Source organism: Cervus canadensis, chromosome 8 (genome assembly GCF_019320065.1).
Source record: "Cervus canadensis isolate Bull #8, Minnesota chromosome 8, ASM1932006v1, whole genome shotgun sequence".
In the NCBI taxonomy this organism is placed as follows: Eukaryota; Metazoa; Chordata; class Mammalia; order Artiodactyla; family Cervidae; genus Cervus; species Cervus canadensis.
This window is the reverse complement of record NC_057393.1, coordinates 14,789,656-14,810,075: the sequence shown is the minus strand read 5'-3', so window position 1 is coordinate 14,810,075 and position 20,420 is coordinate 14,789,656. Positions and strand designations below refer to the sequence as shown.

The following is a 20,420-nucleotide window of genomic DNA, read 5'->3' as shown; positions in this document are numbered from 1 at the left end:
GGACCATCTCGGTTCCTTTGAGCACAAGGTAAACCTGTCCTTAACTGTAGAGAGGAAACCGTTTCTGCGTTATGGGCGCTATCTGTGCAGAATGTGAAGTGCGTTTTCCCCACAGAAACTGGGTTCTATGGCAGTGAAATAGGTCCCTCGGCCAGTCCAGGCACAACTCTTGAACCTACACGTTTTCAAAGAGAATAAAATAAGCTTTGCTATTTATGAGGGCTATACTCTGAGACATTTATAAATCTCCAAATGCTCCACCATAATAGAAAGTAGTTTCCCACCATGCAATGCGGTGAAGTTAAAAAAAAATCTAAAGATTTATGACCCTTTCAGATTCTTAAGATTTCACTCCTTACAGTCAACAAATATTTCGCTCCGCACTTGCTGTGGGCCGGGCTCCTTTCTCGGCACTGAAGGGACACGGTGAGCGAGACAGCGTTTCTGCCCTGACGGAGTGTGGGGACAGGACTGTGGGAAAATGCAAGGCAGCGGGAAGGGGACTGGCCGGCGCTGCAGCTCACTTTGAGGGTCGGTCAGGAGAGCGGGCCCAACACTGAGCCCAGTTAGGACTCAGGCCGGAGCAGAGTCAGGGAGCCGGATACTCACGGCTGCCCTCCCTCTTCTCCATCCACCCCTCCTCTTCAGAGAAAATCCAGGTCTAACTAAGCTTTCGTGAATTTCTTCCTTGATCTTGGGGCCTGAACTGTGGGCTCCTAAAGGCGCATAAAAAAAGTCGGAGGAGATTTTGCTGAACTGAAGGGGAACGTGTTGGCTGACTTAAATGTTCAGTGAATCGTTTGCCCCCCCTGGGTGTGAGCTGCCTTTAGCCCATGTGGGGGTGTGCGGGATGGTTTGGGCCTCAGGAAGGATGAACATGGACTGGAAGCTACAGAAGGGTCACTGGGCTGGTCTCCTTCCTGTTCCCAAGAACTGCGAGGCCCTTTAGCACAGGGAGAAAGCGCCGACAGAAGGTATTCCTCCGGCCCACCTGATGTTCTCTCCCTCAGCTAGATAAGGATGTAGGTGGACATGGGGTTGCATTGTCATTTTACCAGTCTCCTCATCCTGGAGGGGGAGAGGGAGAAACATGTCAGCTCCTTTTTCATTTTAAGCCAGTTTCAGCCATTCCACCTGCTTTAAAAAAAAAAAATAATAATGCTTGTTCTGTTTTCCTTTTAAAATATCCTCTCAGAAAAAATTTGGATATTCTGCTTCTAAAGTACACTTGATTGGCCACAGCTTGGGAGCTCATCTGGCTGGGGAAGCTGGGTCAAGGACGCCAGGCCTGGGAAGGATAACTGGTAAGCCTGCCCTGCAAATGGTCCTTGGGTTTGTTTATGTCTTTGTTTGTGTACAAAGTATCAAATATCTGAACACCAAGGAGGTCACAGAAGCAAATGGAAGACAAGAGAAAATGTGACCTTCCCTAAACTAAAACATGAAATGCTTCCAAAGGGTGAGTGTGTGAATCCATTTTCAAGAGTGTTCACCGTAGCATTATCTGTGGTGACAGAGGAATGGGACCTGTGATCATCCACCTGTCGGGGATGGTCGACTGAAGGATGACACATTCCATGCTTTGCGATTCCATAATGGCTTCTACACAGACCGAAACAGAAACTCCACCGTGGTCCTGCTCACCCAGTGTAGCTGTAATGCTGGACTGTTTTGTTTAAGGCCCATGCTAGTCTAGTTGCTAAACTTTGAATGTTGTCCCTGAGTGTGCCTGCTTCAACAACACATATACTAAAGTTGAATATTGTTCCTGAGTATAATGTTAAACCTGAAAACAAGTTGCGAAGTGAGTCCTACGAACAAGGTGTTGGGAATGATATTTAATTGCATCCCTTCCCTGTACTCTTGACTTCCAAACTACTTGAGTCCATTGACTAGAAATCAAAATATCAGCTCCATTATTGGTAAGTTGGGCTGACCCCTCCCTACTCTGTATCCCCTACCAACAGTCAGTCATCAAACCCCTCATCTCCTCCATCCTTCAATCTTCTCCTGCATCTGCATTGTGCCTCTTTGTGGCCCAGTCCCTGTCCCAGCTCAGGCCCTCTCCATCTCCTGAGTTTTTGCCATTCATGACTGGTGCCTTGCCTAGTTCTGCCTGCCAATGAAACATACGCAATGTGGGTTGGATTCCTGGTTCAGGAGGATCCCCTGGAGTAGGAAATGGCAACCCACTCCAGTATTGTTGCTGGGAGAATCCCATGGACAGAGGAGCCTGGTGGATTACAGTCCATGGGGTTGCAAAGAGTTGGACACTCCTCAGAACAGGCTGGTACTCCAGTCTTACACAGGTATTGCCAGTGTCATTATCTTTCTAAACACGGGCTGTGCCACTCCACTGCTTGAAACTTTTCATTGTCTAAAGCATCTGAACTTGTTGTATGAATGTTTCATGTTTCTTCACATATTTTCATGATTCTGTGCCTTTGCAAGTCCTGTTCCCCCTCACCCTAAACACCCGCTGGTCATCCTTTGAGAATTTTCTCAGATATTTCTTCCTCAGACAAAGTTAATTTTCTGCTTCCCACACTCTTTGAAATATGCCTTTATTATATATGAAGACACAGATGTTGTATCACAAAGTCTAATTAATTATTCATGTGCCTGTTATTTTCAGTAGACTCTGAACTACTTAGAAAGACTTTCTTACTGCACTCCCATCCCAGTCCTGGCACATAGTAGGTACACACTTTGTGTTCATCGAAACAATACATTGCAGCTCTGGTGTACACACACACACGCACACACACACACACACACACACACACACACGTGCTTTAATTTCAGATTTAAATTTAAAATATTTTTTCCAAATTCTAAATTGGGTTTAAAGTATTAATATATTGCCTCTGCAGTCTCATGGTATAACAGGCTTTTCCTGCTGAAAGTTTCCTCTTTTTCCCAGATCTCTGATTCTAACTCCAGCCCTAGCCCACCACTACCATTTCTACATAGAATATTAAAATTTGTATATTTACCCTGAAGTTGTTGTTCTTTATTCAGTCACTAAGTTGTGTCCGACTGTTTGCAACCCCATGGACTGCAACATACCACTCTACGCTGTCCTTCACCATCTCCCAGAGTTTGCTCAGACTTATGTCCATTAAGTCGGTGATGCCATCCAACCATCTCATCTTCTGCCACCCCTTCTCCTCCTCCTGCCCTCACAATAATAATCTTTCCCAGCATCAGGGTCTTTCCCAATGAGTCGGTTCCCAAGTTATTGTGTAGCAAAAATCTTTGCCAGAGAATGGAAGAAATGGGCCCACCGTGTACGAATGGAATCTCATGGGGCCTAACAGCCTACGGGAGCATTTCAGCTGTAAATTAAAAGGAAGAACATTGCCATAAATGTGTCAAAAATTCACACTAGGTTGCAATAAATTTATGGAGATTTTGTTTTCCTGAATTCTTATTTCACAACTCGGATAATTTTTAACTTCAGGGTTTCCTGCCAAGTGAATTATCCTATTGAATAAATAGACAATAATAGGTTTTTAAAGGCTCTCTAAACATCTGAAGGATCTGCATAATTTGGATGTTTCAGTCTATATTCCTTCTAAGTGGTTAGTCTTTGAATAATCACATTCCTTGGATAACAAAAGAACCGAGATCTCAAAAAAAAAAATGTTGGCTTTATAATAAAACCAGTTAAAATATGGTAGATTTTAGGACATGCATAAGTTTCTGTGTCTCTGGTCATTCTCTATAACTGGTAGGCAGTTATCATAGATGACTATAGCATGGGGGTTACTCAGTCAAGGTTTTGTTTTCCTTTTATCTATAAATAGCATCAGTGTTTTCCTATTGGAGAAGAGGTTATTCTCTATGCTGATACACTCATGCATCCAAATACATACAAAACTCAGCTTCCAAAGGGTGAAGCTTTCATTCATGCAATAGGGGTCATGCCTCCCCAACTGAGATCAATGAAGAGGTTGAACCTTCTAGTTCTCCCCTCTGTTGATCTTCCTCCTGAGATCTTTTAGAACCACAGATCCAAGATTCTCTCTTCCCTGCATCTTGAAAACACTAGTTGTCTTTTTAAAAAAAACATATCTGGTTGCCTTGTCCTCACATCAACATCATCTGAGGTGTACCTGCTATATTTGGATACATCTCTACTGAGCTCCCGAAGATTTATCTAATTAGCAATTGTACATTAGCATAAACAATTCTCCCTAGAGTTGAAGATTAACTGTGAGACAAATACTTGGGCAGCTTTCTTCTGTTGGTTTGCTTCATTGGCTCTCTGTCTAATTTTATTTTTCACCTGTGCTCTGAGTCCCTTGCCAGCTTTGGGGACCTGACTGTCATTTGTCTGCTTTTCTTCCCATCTTGTCAAGCTCTTTTCCTCAACTCTATTAGAACTGACATGTCAAAAAAAAAAAAACAAAAAACATGTGTGCCGTTTCCTGCTTAGGCCACAGCCTCTTCTCACCAATACCCTAGCTTGCCTCACTCAGATTCCAACTCCTCTAAAAGGAAGTGGCCATGTTTCCCTGAGGGCTGTGCTCTCCTCAACCCACTGCAGTCTGGTTCCTTCCCCAGTCCTGCTTGCAAAACCACTATGACCACCAACAGCTTCTTAGTGGGACTCTTCCAGGCCTTTCCCATCTTTACTTTCCTTGGCCCCTCTGCAGAATTTGACTTGCTAACCCCTCCTTGCTGTCGGAACACCCTCTTTTGGCTCCTGTGGTTCCCCGTCTTGCATCTCCTTGGTTGTCTTTGTTCTTGTCTGACAGCTTCTTTCCAGGCTCCCTCACAGGTTCCTTTTCTTTCACCTTTCCTTACATGTTGGTGTTCTTCAAGGTTCTATCTAGGCCCCCTCTTCTCTCCTCTCCTTGCCTCCTCTCGTTCTATCATTTCTTTCTCATGATTATATGATTCAGAAAAATAAAAACAAAAATGGAATCATTTAACAGTCTATCATGCCGAGGTATTAAACACCCCACAGCTGTGGCACATTCATCGCTCACTCCTGCTGCATTTCCCCAAGGGGTCAGATACAGCTCAGCTCTGAGTCCCCTCCGCTCTGAGCCCTGGTCTCCACTTCACAGCAAAGAGGCTTTGCTAAAATACAAATCTGACTGTAAACCTCCCTTTTGGCAAACTTGTAAGAGCTGCCCATTGACAACCAGGTCATGTCCAAACTCATCGTGGCTCAGCTAATTACATCTGGCTCCTGACTACAATGCTGTCTTCATCTCTCACCAAATTCTGAAATCCTATGCACCGGCCCTTGAAAGCTAGTTGCAGTTTCCCAAATGTGATTAACCCTCTCGCCTGATGGCCACGTATACTCTCTGTCCTGTTCCCAGGATGCTACTGACCTCATCTTCACCCTGGCTGACTCTTCTACTCCCTCAGATCTCTGCTTGCATTTCTCATCTCTAGCAGAAGCATGTCCCAGTTTCCCAAGACTGGGTTGCCTGTTGCTTCTCTGTATTGCGTAACACCTGCTCTCGCCTGTCTCAGCACTGAGCACATTGAATTGCGATGCCTTCCCCTCCAAACAGAAAGCTCCTTGAGGACCTTATTCCTTGTATCCAGTTGCAAAACCCTGTTGCTGGCACATAATAAGTGCTTGATAAATAATCATCAAATATGTAAATGAAGAGTTATGTGAATGATCATAACATTTTAGAGACCTTAGATATCTTAACCTTTGCTTTAGTAGACATTTGAATGGGAGACAATGGACTGAAGTCTGACCACCATTTTGCATCTAATATATGATGGTCCATTTTGCATCTAACATATGATGGCCTTGTCAAGCCCCTTCACTTCTTTGGGCTTCAGGCTTTTGTTTGTAATACAATGAGTGGAACTAAGTGAGCCTTAACTGAGGACTATGATTCTGTTATTTTTATTGTGTTGCTTTGTGATTCATCTTTACATTTTAAAGAGTTCTTGGCTTTTATTTTTTATTTTTTTACATATAAATGTTGCTTTTAAGGTGGTCTGCAATCCATAACCTTAGTTGTCTGTATGGTATTCCATGTACAGACCCTAGAGTAGCTGCTTTGACTTTTCTGACTTTGTTAGCTGGTTTGGTATTGTCCAGACACAGCCTTGCTTGTGTGTAGGAATCTGACATTGCAGTATATACAGATCCTGCATTTATAAATATAAACACATCCTACAGTTTATGTATCTGTCCTTCAGGCTGAGTGGTGTTTGACCTACATAAATCATATAAGAAAGAATACTTTGCCTTCACCATCTATCCTTCCAAAATAGCAACACTGTCAGTGTACTTTTATATGTCTTAGTTTAATACACATTATGCTTTTTCCTAGGGTTGGACCCAGCAGGGCCGTGTTTCCATGACACTCCAAATGAAGTCAGGCTGGATCCCTCAGACGCCAACTTTGTTGATGTTATCCATACAAATGCGGTTCGCCTCTTCTTTGAGCTTGGTAAGTTTTTAACACAAATCGAAAGTGCACTGAAAGATGGAGGAGAGTTTTAGAAGCATGTATCTTGCTTTTTTAAATTTCAGGTGCTGGAACTATTAATGCTTGTGGTCACCTTGACTTTTACCCAAATGGAGGGAAGCACATGCCAGGATGTGAAGATTTAATTACACCTTTATTTAAATTTGATCTCAGTATTTACAAGGAAGGTAAATACTTTCTAAACTGCAGTTATAAACTCAATGAGCACCCTTCTTGGATAGAATATGCTTTTGAATATAATATAATGTAAAAATATATTTTAGTCCAAAACACAGTAGCATGTATGAAGTTCCTAGCAGTCGTGAGGTCTGCAAGGCCAGGGTCCATGTTTTGGTTAAGTCTGTTACCCCAGGGTCTAACAGAATGTCTCACTCAGTATGAACAAGGAGGATGTAGTCATCCAATAGGTATGTATTGAGTGCTTACTATGTGCCAGGCATTATTCTAGGAATAGCAGATGTAGGAATGCATACAAAAGACAAAAATTAGTAGGAGTTAATACCCTACTTTGCTAGAAAAACAGTAATAGAATAAGTGCTAAGGAGACAAAAAGAAGCATGTAACGGGAATATGATGTGTTGGTGATAGTGCAGGTGACCTAGGGGAAGGAGATTTTTGATAGAGTGGACAGGAAGTCCTTACTGAAAAGATGACCTGAAGGAGTTAGCCATGCAGGTACCTGGGCGAAAGGCATTCCAGACTGAGGGGTGGGAATGACAAGTGCAAAGCGCCTGGGGCAGGAGCCTGTGAGTTTCATGGCAGCGAGGAGCCTATTGTGGCCAGAGTGAAATAAAAGAGAGGAGAGTAGCAGGGCATGAGGTTGGAGAAGGAACAGGGCAGGGGGAGATAATGTAGGGTCTTATGGACTGTAGCAAAGACTTCAGCTTTTACTTAAGCGGGATGGGAGCCACGGGAGGATTTTGAGCAGAAGAAGTACATGGTTTGATTTGCTTTTTGACAGAATCACCCTGGATCACAAGTTAATTTAATCACAAATTAAACAAATAGTATTTAGCCCTTTATAGCAGTTTCCAATAATAATAATAAGGCACTTTATAAGACACCAGAAAGTTATTATTTGGGAGTTCCATTCCTCCCTATCTCTATATCATTATCATGTAAATAATGATATGTATCATCCATAATATATGATAAAGCCCAGTAATATAATGTTTGATGACATGATAGTAAATTTTTGGATGATTCTAAATATCCCACTGCCTGATCCCATGTGGTCAGAATGTCTAGATGATGTAATTATTCTATTTTCCATCTGGCAGTTGTAGAGGTTTAAAAAAAACACAGATCCCGGCATTGAGAGTAGCTTGAATTTCCTCTTAACTGGCACTAAGTTACAAAGTTTTACTCTCTGTTTTGAAAGTAAATGTAATTAGAACTATCCATTTGCAATGACTGCTTAAAACTGGTAAAACTATAGATACTCAAAATGAGAATTAAAGCCAGTTCTATCCAGTGCTGGTTAGCAAAATTCTTTCAAAAAAGATCTATTATAAAACTTCTTTCTCATTATTTGTTTTATTATGATTTGAAATAATTTCTATTGGGATAAAACATAGATCATAAGACTCCTTGACATAACTATATTAATTGTTATATACTGAGTACTTGAAATTCTGTAAAATAATGAATTAAAATAAGCCTACATTTATCATAAGCTATCATTTTGAGATACTATAATTCCTACAACTTTATTAGATTAAAAGCATATTTATCATTCATATCTTTAGATGACTTTCCAGCTTCAAAATATTTTATTTTATATTATATTTATTACTAAGAAGTCATTTACTTTTAAAATTCATAGTTCCCTATGTCTTAAAGAACCATCTTGTCTAAACCACAATTAGTTATGAATACAAATTTGTATGTAAAGAAACCTGATATAAGAGAAGTCCTCCTTAAAAAAAATGATGACAATTCTTTATCACTGCTATGTTGCATTTCTGAAATGATCTCAGTTATCTATTGTATAACAAACCATAGTGGCTTAAGAGAACAATGGTTTATTGCCCATGATTATGAGGCTCAAGATTCAGGCAGAGCTCTGCTTTGCTGTGTGTCCATTGGGTGAATGCACATGATTGCATCCAACTGGGAGCTGGGCTGGGCTGGGCCAAGCTGGGTGGGAAGGTCCAAGATGGCCTTCCACGTGCAGTGTCTTGGTACTAGCTCTCCTCTCTAAGTGGTCTGTTTTCCTTGGAGCCTCTCTCCCCAGCCAGTTCACCTGAACTTCTTAACATGGAGACTGGGTTCTAATAGAGCAAGAATAGATACTGGAAGGTCACTGAAGACCAAGGCCTTGATACTTGCTCACTGTCAGTTCCTCCACATTCTATTAGTCAAAGGAGTCCCAAGACTAGCCTGTAATCCAGAAAGGTTTTTCAAAAAGTCAGTTCCATCTCTTGATGGAAAGACTAGTAACATTATTTTGCAAAGAGGTGAGGACCTAGGAAGGAGTGACTGTTTGGAGTCCACATTTATAGATAAGTGATTTGCCACATATACCAAAACCAACATCTAGTGACTCAAAGGTGAGCCAAGTCATGTAGGTCATGACAAGAATAGCCCATGCCATGTAGTAAAAATGTTGTTATGTAAGGAAAAGAGAGCATAAATGACTGGAGTGTATTTCAGAATAACACAAATGTACTTAGAATTTTTGTGAATTATTGCAGTAATCCTAACTACTAGTGGCAGTAATGCTGTGCCTGACAATGACAAAACCAATTTGTCTATAGCATTCTTTACAATACATTCCACCTGTCACATCTTGAAACTCAGCTGAAGGTGTGCACTGGTTAACCTTACTGGCTGTTTTATGATTGAATAAGAGAGAGTTCAGTCATTCCTGCAGAAACAGGGAGACAAGAGAATTAATTGGTCTAAGGCAGAGATACTGTGTACACAGTGATACTTAAACCTCTAAGTGCTCACGTCAGATATCTGGGAAGTGTTGGGGATATTAGTATCAGAACACAGTCATCTACATTAAATGTCCCTTTAGACTCACACAAAGAATTCTTTGGTACCAGAAAATTATATGTAATATTAATAAATGTGCAATATCTAAGACTACACACAAGGTCTGGTGACCCAGATCCAAGTCAAGAAACTATCATTTAACATTACTCTTTCTAGGAAATGTTTCATACTATCAGTTATCAGTTCATTGCTACCAGTTAATTGGAAATTGTTTTCACAGAAGTGTTTTCCTTCTTTGATTGCAACCATGCCCGAAGTCATCGCTTTTATGCTGAAAGCATTCTCAATCCTGATGCATTTATTGCTTATCCTTGTAGATCCTACAAATCTTTTAAAGCAGTAAGTAAAGCATTTTGCCGTGTAATTCAATTAGCAAGTCATTTTTTTGAAGCATGATCAGCCAACTAAAAATTAGAACATTGAGTATGTAGCAAAAAAAATGCATCTGCCATTTTGGTAAATAATAGATTGTTTCTGTGCTGAGTACTGAACAGTAGCTGGGGTTCCTGAAGGGCTTAAATAACTAAACCAACTATTTGTATTCTGGTTGTTTCAGTTCTTTTGAATTATATCCAATTTTGCTTTTTTGGTCATTTGTTATGCAGTTATTAGATGTTGTGTACCAGGCATAAGTCCAGTGCAAAAATTTTTGTGTGTATATATTTTAAATGTCATCCTCTAAGATGCCCTGAGAAGGCTGAACCAATTAATAGGTACTATCAAACATATTACTGTTTACCTGGAACATGAGAATTATTTTATTAAAATTTGATTATTCATACAGAGCAGAACTGAAGCATAGATAGCTCACAGGAATTCCATGCAGATCAATATACATTACAAAATACCAAATCTGATTTTACTTGAGTCATGAAGCATGTGGTGCCAGATCTGAGTGACCATATTTTTCATTTGCTTATCACTATGAAAAGGTAAAGAGGAAATCTGTTTTGTAGTGGAAAGTAGAAAGATTTTCCTGCTTGTGCTTTAGAGACCTATCCCCTGCTTTATCAGGGTAGAAAAATGTGGAGTTTCAAACCAAAGTGTGTTATAAGCAATAGCATTTTGTGAATAAGAACAGTGTTGGGACAGGAGTAAGTGTTTCCCTCCTGTTACAGATCAAGGTGAGTGAGCCCTCAGGCTGTCTTCTCAGTTCCTGGGCATGTCTTCTTTGTTCATAATGTGGCTGGTGAACTGCTATTCTCAGAAACCTTGCCAGACAAGCACTGACATTTCCCCTAAACCGCCTTCTCCCCAAACTCATCCTTCTTCAAGCCCCAGGTGCTGCTCTGAATGGCTAAGGGGATCCTGACATTCACTACATCAAAGGCAGGTGAAAGCAGGTTCTCAGAGTCACAGTATATTCAGAGTTAGTGGGGTTCTATTGGCTAAAAACTGGAGAACCGTAGGCTCCTATGCCACATAGATGCTAATTATGGCAACAAACTAGAGAATGTTAAGTCAATTTCCTTGACTTGTTTTATTGTGCTTTTACCCAACAGTCATAAAAAATGAGATGGAATTTTAAAAAATAAGTAAATAAAATAATAGGGGTTTTAGTGCTACGCCATCTGATTCACATTCTTGCGCCTTCACTTAATAGACAAACAAACTCAGACAAATTGCTTACTTCTCTGGGCTTTAGTTTCCTCATCTGCTAAATAAGGAGACTAAAAATATTATAATAATAAGTGATTTTGTGAGGATTAATTGACCTAAATGCATATAAAGTGCATTAAACAGTGCCTTGCACATGGTAAGCACTCGGTCAGTCAATATGAGCCCTCATTATTTTGTTAGTATTTTTCCTCATTAAAAATGGAATTTTAAATGGGGTGTTTTACTATAATCCTAGGCTTCCCCAGTGGCTCAGCAGTAAAGAATCTGCCTGCAGTGCAGGAGAGGCAGATTTGATTCCTGGGTTGGGAAGATTCTCTGGAGGAGGAAATGGCAACCCACTCCAATATTCTTGGTTGGAGAATCCCATGGACAGAGGAGCCTGGAGGGCTGTGGTCCACTGGATCACAAAGAGTCGGACACGAATGTAGTGACTGAGCATGCACGCGTGCACTATAGTCCTAGCCTAAATATCCATAGTTTATAAGTCTGAAAGTTCAAAAACCTAAAATAGCAAATATTCCAACATTAAATTAGTATTTTGTTAGTTTTGCTTTAGATTTTAAAATACACAGATAAAATTTAAGTACCTTATATTTGCTTCATGCCCTTCCCCAAAGCAAACTTTGAGGGAAATTTATATACATATATACATGGCAACCCACTCCAGTACTCTTGCCTGGAAAATCTCATGGACGGAGGAGCCTGGTAGGCTACAGTCCATGGGGTTGCAAAGAGTCCGACACAACTGAACGACTTTACTATATTTCATTTATTTATATATATATAAATATATATATATAGAGAGAGTATCTAACTATAAGTGTCTTTCTGAATTTGCTTTTAAATTAAAATTTATAAGGTCTACATTGACATACATAGACCTATTGCATTTAGTAGGAATTCTGTAGGAATCGGCCACATTTTATTTATTCATTCCCCTACTAACGTGCATTTTGGTTGTTTGCAGTTTTCATTATTAAAAGCAATTCTGCAATAAACACCTTTGCGTATCTTCTTATGTACTAGTGTAGAAGTTGCTTTATGACATACAATAGAAGTGAAATTGTCAAAGCATATGTGCATTTCCATCTTTATTAGACATTACCAAATGTCTGTCTGCAACGTCTGTTAATTTATATTCCCATAAGAAGCAAATGAGAATTCCCCACTCCATATCTTACCAATACTTGGTATTTCCAATTGCCTTAATTTTTGCAAATCTGCTGAGTATGAAATTGTATGTTGTTTTAATTTGCACTCCTGACAGCTAGTAAGATTGAGCATCTTTTTACATAGCTATTGACTATTGACTTTCCTCTTCTATGGACTCTCTGTCTATTCATGTTATTTACTCACTTTTCTGACAGCCAGCCCCTTTCCCTTATCCCTCCGTTGTTTTTGTTTTATTATGTTTTGTTTTTGAAAACAGGCAGGATGGTCTATTAGGCAACTTAGTCATTCTTAAATGCATATACTTTATTTAGACTCGAAAGATTTATTATAGTTTAATAGTACATTCTGAGTTTATTGAAAGTCAGCATTTCTAATTACATGTCTAATTACCTCTTATTTTCTGTCACCAGGGAAATTGCTTCCATTGTCCCAAGGAAGGTTGCCCTACAATGGGTCATTTTGCTGATAGATTTCACCTAAAAAAAATGAAGCCTAATAGATTATATTATTTTTTAAACACAGGGACTCTTGCGCCATTTGCCCGTAAGTATCATAGCTGAATTTTATTGTAATGCCTTAAGGCACTTACCTTTAAATATTCAACAGTTTTTACTGAGTGTCTACTAAATCACTGGGCATCGGGCCAGACTCTGAGGATGTAGTGAAGAACAACACAGTGAGTTTAGGCTGGGGGAAAGAAAAGGAAAATTCTCAGTTTCAACCCTGAGTAATAAACTTTCTGTTGGGAGATGCAAAGAAGGAATTTCTGCACTCAGATCAGGGAGCCTTCCAAGGAAAGATGCCTTTGACGCTGATTCCTGAAAGGTGAGTAACAGAGGGAAGGAAATAGAGTGTTCCAAGCAAAAGGAACTGCATATGAAAATGCCTGGAGATAAGGGAGAGCTGGAATCTAAAAAAGATCCCCCTGCTGAGATTGTAGAGACCAGGAGGGAGGTAATATGAGTCAGGTAAGATGAGAGAGGTAAATCGGGTCAAAATGAAATTGTGCTCCATATGGGAAGTTTGGGTTTTATTTTTGGGCAGGAAGAAGCAAAAAGGACCTGAGTGAGGAGTTTCCCTGGTGGTCCAGTGGCTAAGACTCCATGCTCCCAATACAGGGAACGTGGCTTCAATCCCTGGTCAGGGAACTAGAGCCCACATGCTGTAACTAAAGATGGAAGATCCTGAGTGCCACCACTAAGACCTGGCATAGCCAAATAAATAAAAACAAATAAAAAGAGTTTTAATTAAACAAAAAAAAAGGAACTGGGTGAATGGGTTTGTCAGTTCAGTCACTCAGTCGTATCCGACTGTGTGTGACCCCATGGACTGCAGCACACCAGGCTTCCCTGTCCATCACCAACTCCTGGAGCTTACTCAAACTCATATCCATCGAGTCGGTGATGCCATCCAACCATCTCATCCTCTTGTCATCCCCTTCTCCTCCCGCCTTCAATCTTCCCCAGCATCAGGGTCTTTTCCAATGAGACAGTTCTTCACATCAGGTGGCCAAAGTATTGGAGTTTCAGCTTCAGCATCAGTCCTTCCAATGAATATTCAGGAAAGATTTCCTTTAGGATGGACTGTTGGATCTCCTTGCATTCCAAGGGACTCTTAAGAGTCTTCTTCAACATCACACTTTAAAATCATCAATTCTTTGGTGCTCAGTTTTCTTTATAGTCCAACTCTCACATCCATACATGACTACTGGAAAAACCATACTTTTGACTAGACAGTCCATCTAGTTTTTCCAGGAGTCTTATATGGATGTGAGAGTCAGCCCTGTCTAACTCAATGAATGGGTTTGAGGGATGCAGAAAGTGGAGAAGTCAAGGATGATTCTAACTGGGTGAATGACATACCATATGCTGAACTTGGTAACCAGGCAGAGAGGCTGGTTTGAAGTAAGTTGATGGGCTCTGTTTGTTACATATTAGGTCTGAGATGTTGTTAGGATTTGGGCATGTGCAGTTAGATTGGGTGTCAGCCTCTGGAGATCACTGTGGTCCACAGTCAAAGATTCAAATGTTTAGACAGTAACCTAAGCTATGAAGTGGATGATGTAATTACCCAAGAAGAATGTATCAGATGAGAAGAAAGAGAGCAGAGAAAGTGGTCCCTGTGAAGGACACTGAGGAATGAATAAAGAGAGAAAAGATAAAACCATGTGGGAGTCAAGAAAAGAAAGATGATGAGGAAGGGAGAATGCATTCACTGTCCCCAAAGATAGGTCCAATGAGACAGAGCCCAAAGGAGTTCGTGGGATAAGTCCCGTCACTGGTGAGTTTAGCTTTCAGTGGAGAGGTGACGGTGGCAGCCATAGTGCAGTGGAATGGTCAAGGAGAGAAACGGAGCTTTCTGACGATGATTAATTTGTGAACTGAAAATTCTAGTAAATTTTTTCCTCTTTCAGAGACTTTTCAAACAACTTTATGAAGAATTGCATTTTTTTCTGTGTTTTTAAGCATACAACAATTTTAGAATTCAGAATGAAAGATCTGTTTAGTTCTAGAGTTCTTTAAAAGTTACACTGGACTGTTTGCAAGGGATTTATCCTACTGGCACGCTTTGTGTTGACTCAGATCTGTACTGACTGGGAATTCCTAGCACAAAGCCTGGTGGGAGAGGAAGGGACAATTCATTCTGCCTCTGAGTCATTAAAAAAAACCAGACTTTCTTGCTCAATAGGTTTTCTAGATATTTTTCTGGATTAATTGTCAAACTATAGCAAATTAGAATTTGGCTATGGAAAGCAAGGAGTCCCTTGGACTGCAAGGAGATCCGTTCAGTCCATCCTAAAGGAGATCAGTCCTGGGTGTTCACTGGAAGGACTGATGTTGAAGCTGAAACTCCAGTACTTTGGCCACTTGATGCGAAGAGCTGACTCATTTGAAAAGACCCTGATGCTGGGAAAGATCGAGGGCAGGAGGAGAAGGGGATGACAGAGGATGAGATGGTTGGATGGCATCACTGACTCATTGGACATGAGTTTGGGTGGACTCCAGGAGCTGGTGATGGATAGGGAGGTGCTGTGGTTCATGGGGTTGCAAAGAGTTGGACACGACTGAGCGACTGAACTGAACTGAACTGATGGAAAGCATACACACCACAGAATACAAATGTAATGGATGGAAGAAGACACACACATTTTTCTAAAGTCCAAAAAATGTATGGAAAAGTAAATAATTTTCTCTAAAAAATATCATTAAACTATTTACTCTGCAAAATCAACATGTGATAGTTTATATGTCTTTAAAAATATAATCTCACCAAATTCACTCAAGCTATATAAAGTTGTATTATTATTTTCTCATGAACATGAACAGCCCTCTTCCACTTTAACCCTGAAAGTTACTTTTACATTAAAGTAGCCAGGAGATAGTGAAGGACAGGGAAGCCTACTGTGCTACAGTCCACGGAGTCTCAAAGGGTCGGACACGACTTAGCGACTGAACAACAATAACAAAGATGTCATGCTTTCCACTTGTTTTAAACCCTTCTCTCTCTCTCTCTCTCTCTGTCTTTCCTATTTTCTCTGTTTCCAGGTTGGAGGCACAAACTGTCTGTCAAACTTGATGGGAACAGTGTCACTCAAGGAAGTATATTTCTCCGTGTAGGTGGAATGACTGGGAAGACCGGGGAGTTTGAGCTTGTCAGGTAGGCAAGGATGATAACCTGGCAGGTAACAATGCTGCCCTGAGTTCGTCATGCTCAGTAAGGCTCAGTCTTTTCTTTTCCTACAGTGCCATCAGCTATCATCTGATAATAACTTTTCTTTTTTCCCAAATATAAAATAGAAATCATAGTATCTATTTCATCCACAGTTCCAGCTACAAACAGAAAATGTTAGGAAATGTTAAGATGGAAATACAGATCTAGATAATAAAGCAAGTGGGAAAAAAACAGGAAACAAGATATGCTTTTAATTCAGTCTATTATTGTTATACAAATTTGGGGATATCACTTTACTTTTAGGGCTTCCCTAATAGCTCAGTTGGTAAAGAATCTGCCTGCAATGCAGGAGACCCTGGTTTGATTCCTGGGTCAGGAAGATCCACTGGAGAAGGGATAGGCTACTCACCCCAGTATTCTTGGGCTTGCCTGGTGACTCAGCTGGTAAAGAATCCACCTTCAGTGCAGGAGACCTGGGTTCAATCCCTCAGTTGGGAAGATCCCCTGGAGAAAGGAAAGGCTACCCACTCCAGTATTCTGGCCTGCAGAATTCCATGGACTCTACAGTCTATGGGGTCGCAAAAACAATATATGCTTTTAATTCAGTCCATTATTGTTATACAAATTTGGGCATATCACTTTATTTTTATAGATTCCATATGAAATAAAGTATTTATATGAATGGCCAAATTTCTAATAAGCTCCCTAAGTAGTACTTACAGGTATAGGATATGTGGTAAGATAGTCAAAGGTAGGAATAATTCAGTAGAGACATTCACCCTGCACTCTCATAAAAGGCTACAGTCTCCTTTTATCTTGAGTTTTCCTTAATTTTTTCTTTGATCAGCCTTAAAATTTTTGAATTATGTCTTCCACTTCCATCACTTAATTCTGCAACTCATTTCAGAATTAACATTGTACACACTAATTAGATGTTACCATTTTGTGAACTGATTAATTAATTAGATGTTTTGGCTCTGTGATTTACATCATCTTCAAATACAAGGCAGAGGCACCAAAAGCAGAGGCTTTGTGGTTGTCGGTTGAGGGATATGTTGGATTAATCACTCTGGCAGCCTTTGTGCTTGTTATCTTGCCTTGGTGCAGCTGCCTGTAAAGATGAGTTCAGTCAGTGATTGTCTGGATCCCGGTTCACACACAGGCTCCAACCCATGATTTCTAGCCGTGCCTCCCACTATTTGGCTTTGTTCATCTTTGGCTTAGCCACATTACCCTGATTACACTACCCAGCATTAAAATACATCTCACCCTTTCCTCCCTTCCTGACTTTTATCCATGCTGTTCCATGTTCCAAATACCCTTCCCTGTCTTAGCAAGTCTCATGTCCACTTGTTCTTCACATCTGCATTAAGCTATTCCTCTGAGGACAGTTCAACACAATCTTGTGTCTGTGGCTCTAGGCCCACAGTGCACTCATTGCCTGAGGCTGTGGGATTTGTGTTCTGCACAAAGGCAGCTGACCTGGGTCAGGTGAGGAGAAGTGCGTGGTCCCCACCCCTTCTAAAATTTGTGAGAATGTTTTGTCATCTCTCTACTTCTTTTGCTAATGTCTAAAGAAACTATTTGTCATATCCTTGCATAATTATCCAATCCTCTTTTTTAAGAATAATTAAGCATTTCAGGTCCACAGTAAATGTTTCATCTTGCATAGAAGTCTGCTAAATGAATTTGTGTGCTGGTCTAGTCCCACTCTTCAGTCAAGCTTTGAGTCTGGCTTCACCATAGATTGCATGCTTGCATGCTAATGCACTCAGTCGTGTCTGACTCTTCTGTGAACCCATGGACTGTAGTCTGCCAGGCTCCTCTGTCCGTGGGATTTCCCAGGAAAACATACTGGAGTGGGTTGCCATTTCCTTCTCCAGGGGATCTTCCCAACCCAGGGATCGAACCCACATCTCCTGACTTGGCAGGCAGATTCTTTACCTCTGAGGCACCAGGGAAGCCCTCACTGTACATTATATTTTAGTTATTTGGGTTTCCAATGACACCATCATGACGAGCTGTACTGTGTGTGTGCTGAGTGAAGGCAGTTCATGGAGCAACAGGGAAATGACCCCTTATAACCTGAAAAAAAGTTGTCCTCTGGTAATGAAATCAATTAATTCTACATGTAATGGAACAAGACAGACCCTAGGAATAGCAACATCCATTCATGCATTCAGCAAACATTTAAATGCCTGTTGTATACCAAGAATTGTTATAACTGCTGGGGAAACAGACACGGGTCCTGCTCTCATGGAACTTTTCCTCCAGTTAGAGGAGACAAGCAATACATTAACAAAGTAAGGAAATAGCAGGACTAAAGATATCTCATCTAGAGTAATTTTGGCTTGCATAAAATATGTCTTATGTCTCAAGTCTCTTATGACTTATTCTCTCTAATCTATTTCCACACTCACCAAAACACCTTTCTATATCATTAGTTTGGTTACCCAATTCTTTTTGTACAGATGAAGAAGGTAGCAAGGGAAGGCTAGGAGTACATTTTGGTTAATGAAAAGGAAGCATTGCACCACTGTGAGCTGATAACAGGCTTCTAGGTTTTCTTTAATTTTTGTGTGAATTTAGTCTATCATTGATAGTCCAATGATTTTTGGGGTGTCAATAAACTCTAGTTTCTGATACCATGAAGCCAAGACCAGAGCTTCACTGGAGAACTAGCCCCTAAAAATCAACTAGTCAGGCTTCTCATTTACCTCACTCTTTTTTTAAGCTTTAGAATTGTGCTGTTCTGAGATGCTGACCAAGGTGAACGGCAAGAATAAATCTCCTATAATCAAATGCAGGGAAATGAAACTTTCTCTTCCATGATACACACAGATGTTGTCTTCAACTTCAATATTATGAATACCCAGTGCAAGCTTATGAGTTTTATTTTTCTATTGACAGTGGAACACTGAAGCCAGGCATGACTTATACAGATTTAATTGATGCAGACATTAATGTTGGAAACATTACAAGCATTGAGTTCATTTGGAAGGAGTATTCATTTGAACGTTCTCAGAGTAAGCTGGGAGCAGAAATGGTGATAGATATATCTGGAAAATATGGATATAAGTAAGTCTTACTTTTTCCTTTGCATTTTCAAACACAGTTTAAACTTTGTAAATGACATTTAAAATCCATATATAATTTTAAATTTGCAAATAGGATAGAAATGTGTGCCCCTCAAATGTTTGCAGTTAAAGAGAAGAAAAATTTAAGAAACCAATACTGTATTTGTGAAAGTGTTTATAAAATAATAACTACTCATTAAATTAGAAGACCTAACTACATTTTCTACCTCACCTACACTGGAATCATATTAATATTGTCTTTTTTCCCCCTTTAAATTTTTCAGATCTGCTTTCTGTAGCCAAAACATCGTAGGACCTAATATTGCCCAGATCCTGAAACCATGCTAATTTCAGATATAATCTTGATGGATTTATTTAATGGGAGCAATGGGAAAATTAATCTCCTTCTAGCTGGCATCCAGACCAAACTTGGCCCTTGTAAATAAGATAGAAAGGTACAGTTGCCTTTTTTCTAAATAGGATGTTTTTCTTATTGAAAAGCTTTTATCTGAACCTTAAAACCAGACTGAGCCCTGGGACGAAGTACAGTACTGTGACTTATAGGATTCTGGTTTTCAGTGACCAAATAGAGTTGTGTTACAATTTCTCTGAATTAAGAAGAGGTGCTCCAAGAATGGTGGTACAGACTTGTCAGTGAAAATGAGCCTCTGTCTGACTGAGTGTTTGAAGTACACTTAGAGCATTTCCAGGTGGAATAACCATTGTTCAAAACTGCTTAAGGAATATTTACTATGTTGTTAAATCTTGCTAAGACAAATTATGTCTATAGCTCATGATGTATAGTAGATGGTAACCCCATGGGTTGGTACATCTATTGATTAATAATGAAAACTAATGAGAGCACATTAGTGTTTTCAAGGTGTTCCTTGGTCTTCAGAGTGAATGTGAGGTAGAAGAGATTTTGGAGCTTATCTGTGATGTTTGCATCAGTAAGTAATAGGTCTTGAGGATCTTCAGCATCTTCTTCTAGAAGCCTCCTATCACAGAATTACTTATCCCTCTGGGCCTTGAAGGTCCCATTACAAATTTGTATTTATTCTAAGGCAGCATTTCATTTCCAAAGCACTTGATGAATACTTTGCATTTATAATAACAATATTGTAATTTCTAAATGTGTTTTCTCTTTTATTTTGCTTCAATTTCATCTAATTCAGTTGTCCTCACCCAGTGAAAATAAAAGACGAGCGTTTTTATTTGTTCTGTTTTCTGTCACTGGGCTCAGTGTTTAGCACTAGGCTATAAATATTATTGGAAAGAAATAACGACAGATGCTCTGCAGGGTATTTCTTGATTCTCCTTGGTGCCTGGCTGCCAACTGAATCTTAAGAAGAGACCTGTGGCTGTACATGAGCTTGAGTTGTGGTGGAAAGCAGAG

General features: G+C 40.0%; 1 protein-coding gene across 2 annotated transcripts in view; it reads left to right on the top strand.

Annotated features, from left to right (window-relative positions):
- Positions 1-20,193, top strand: part of PNLIPRP3 (pancreatic lipase related protein 3) — a 36,693-nt gene extending 16,500 nt beyond the window's left edge. Inside the window, exons 5-12 of one of the 2 annotated variants that reach the window (XM_043476223.1) lie at positions 1,196-1,304; positions 6,321-6,440; positions 6,524-6,646; positions 9,703-9,821; positions 12,686-12,818; positions 15,821-15,932; positions 18,858-19,025; positions 19,309-20,193. In XM_043476223.1, the coding sequence (XP_043332158.1) occupies positions 1,196-1,304; positions 6,321-6,440; positions 6,524-6,646; positions 9,703-9,821; positions 12,686-12,818; positions 15,821-15,932; positions 18,858-19,025; positions 19,309-19,372 (948 nt within the window). In that variant the 3' untranslated portion in view covers positions 19,373-20,193. The remainder of the gene's footprint in view (positions 1-1,195; positions 1,305-6,320; positions 6,441-6,523; positions 6,647-9,702; positions 9,822-12,685; positions 12,819-15,820; positions 15,933-18,857; positions 19,026-19,308) is intronic. The other variant, XM_043476225.1, reaches the window with a different exon arrangement.
- Positions 20,194-20,420: the final 227 nt, after the last annotated feature.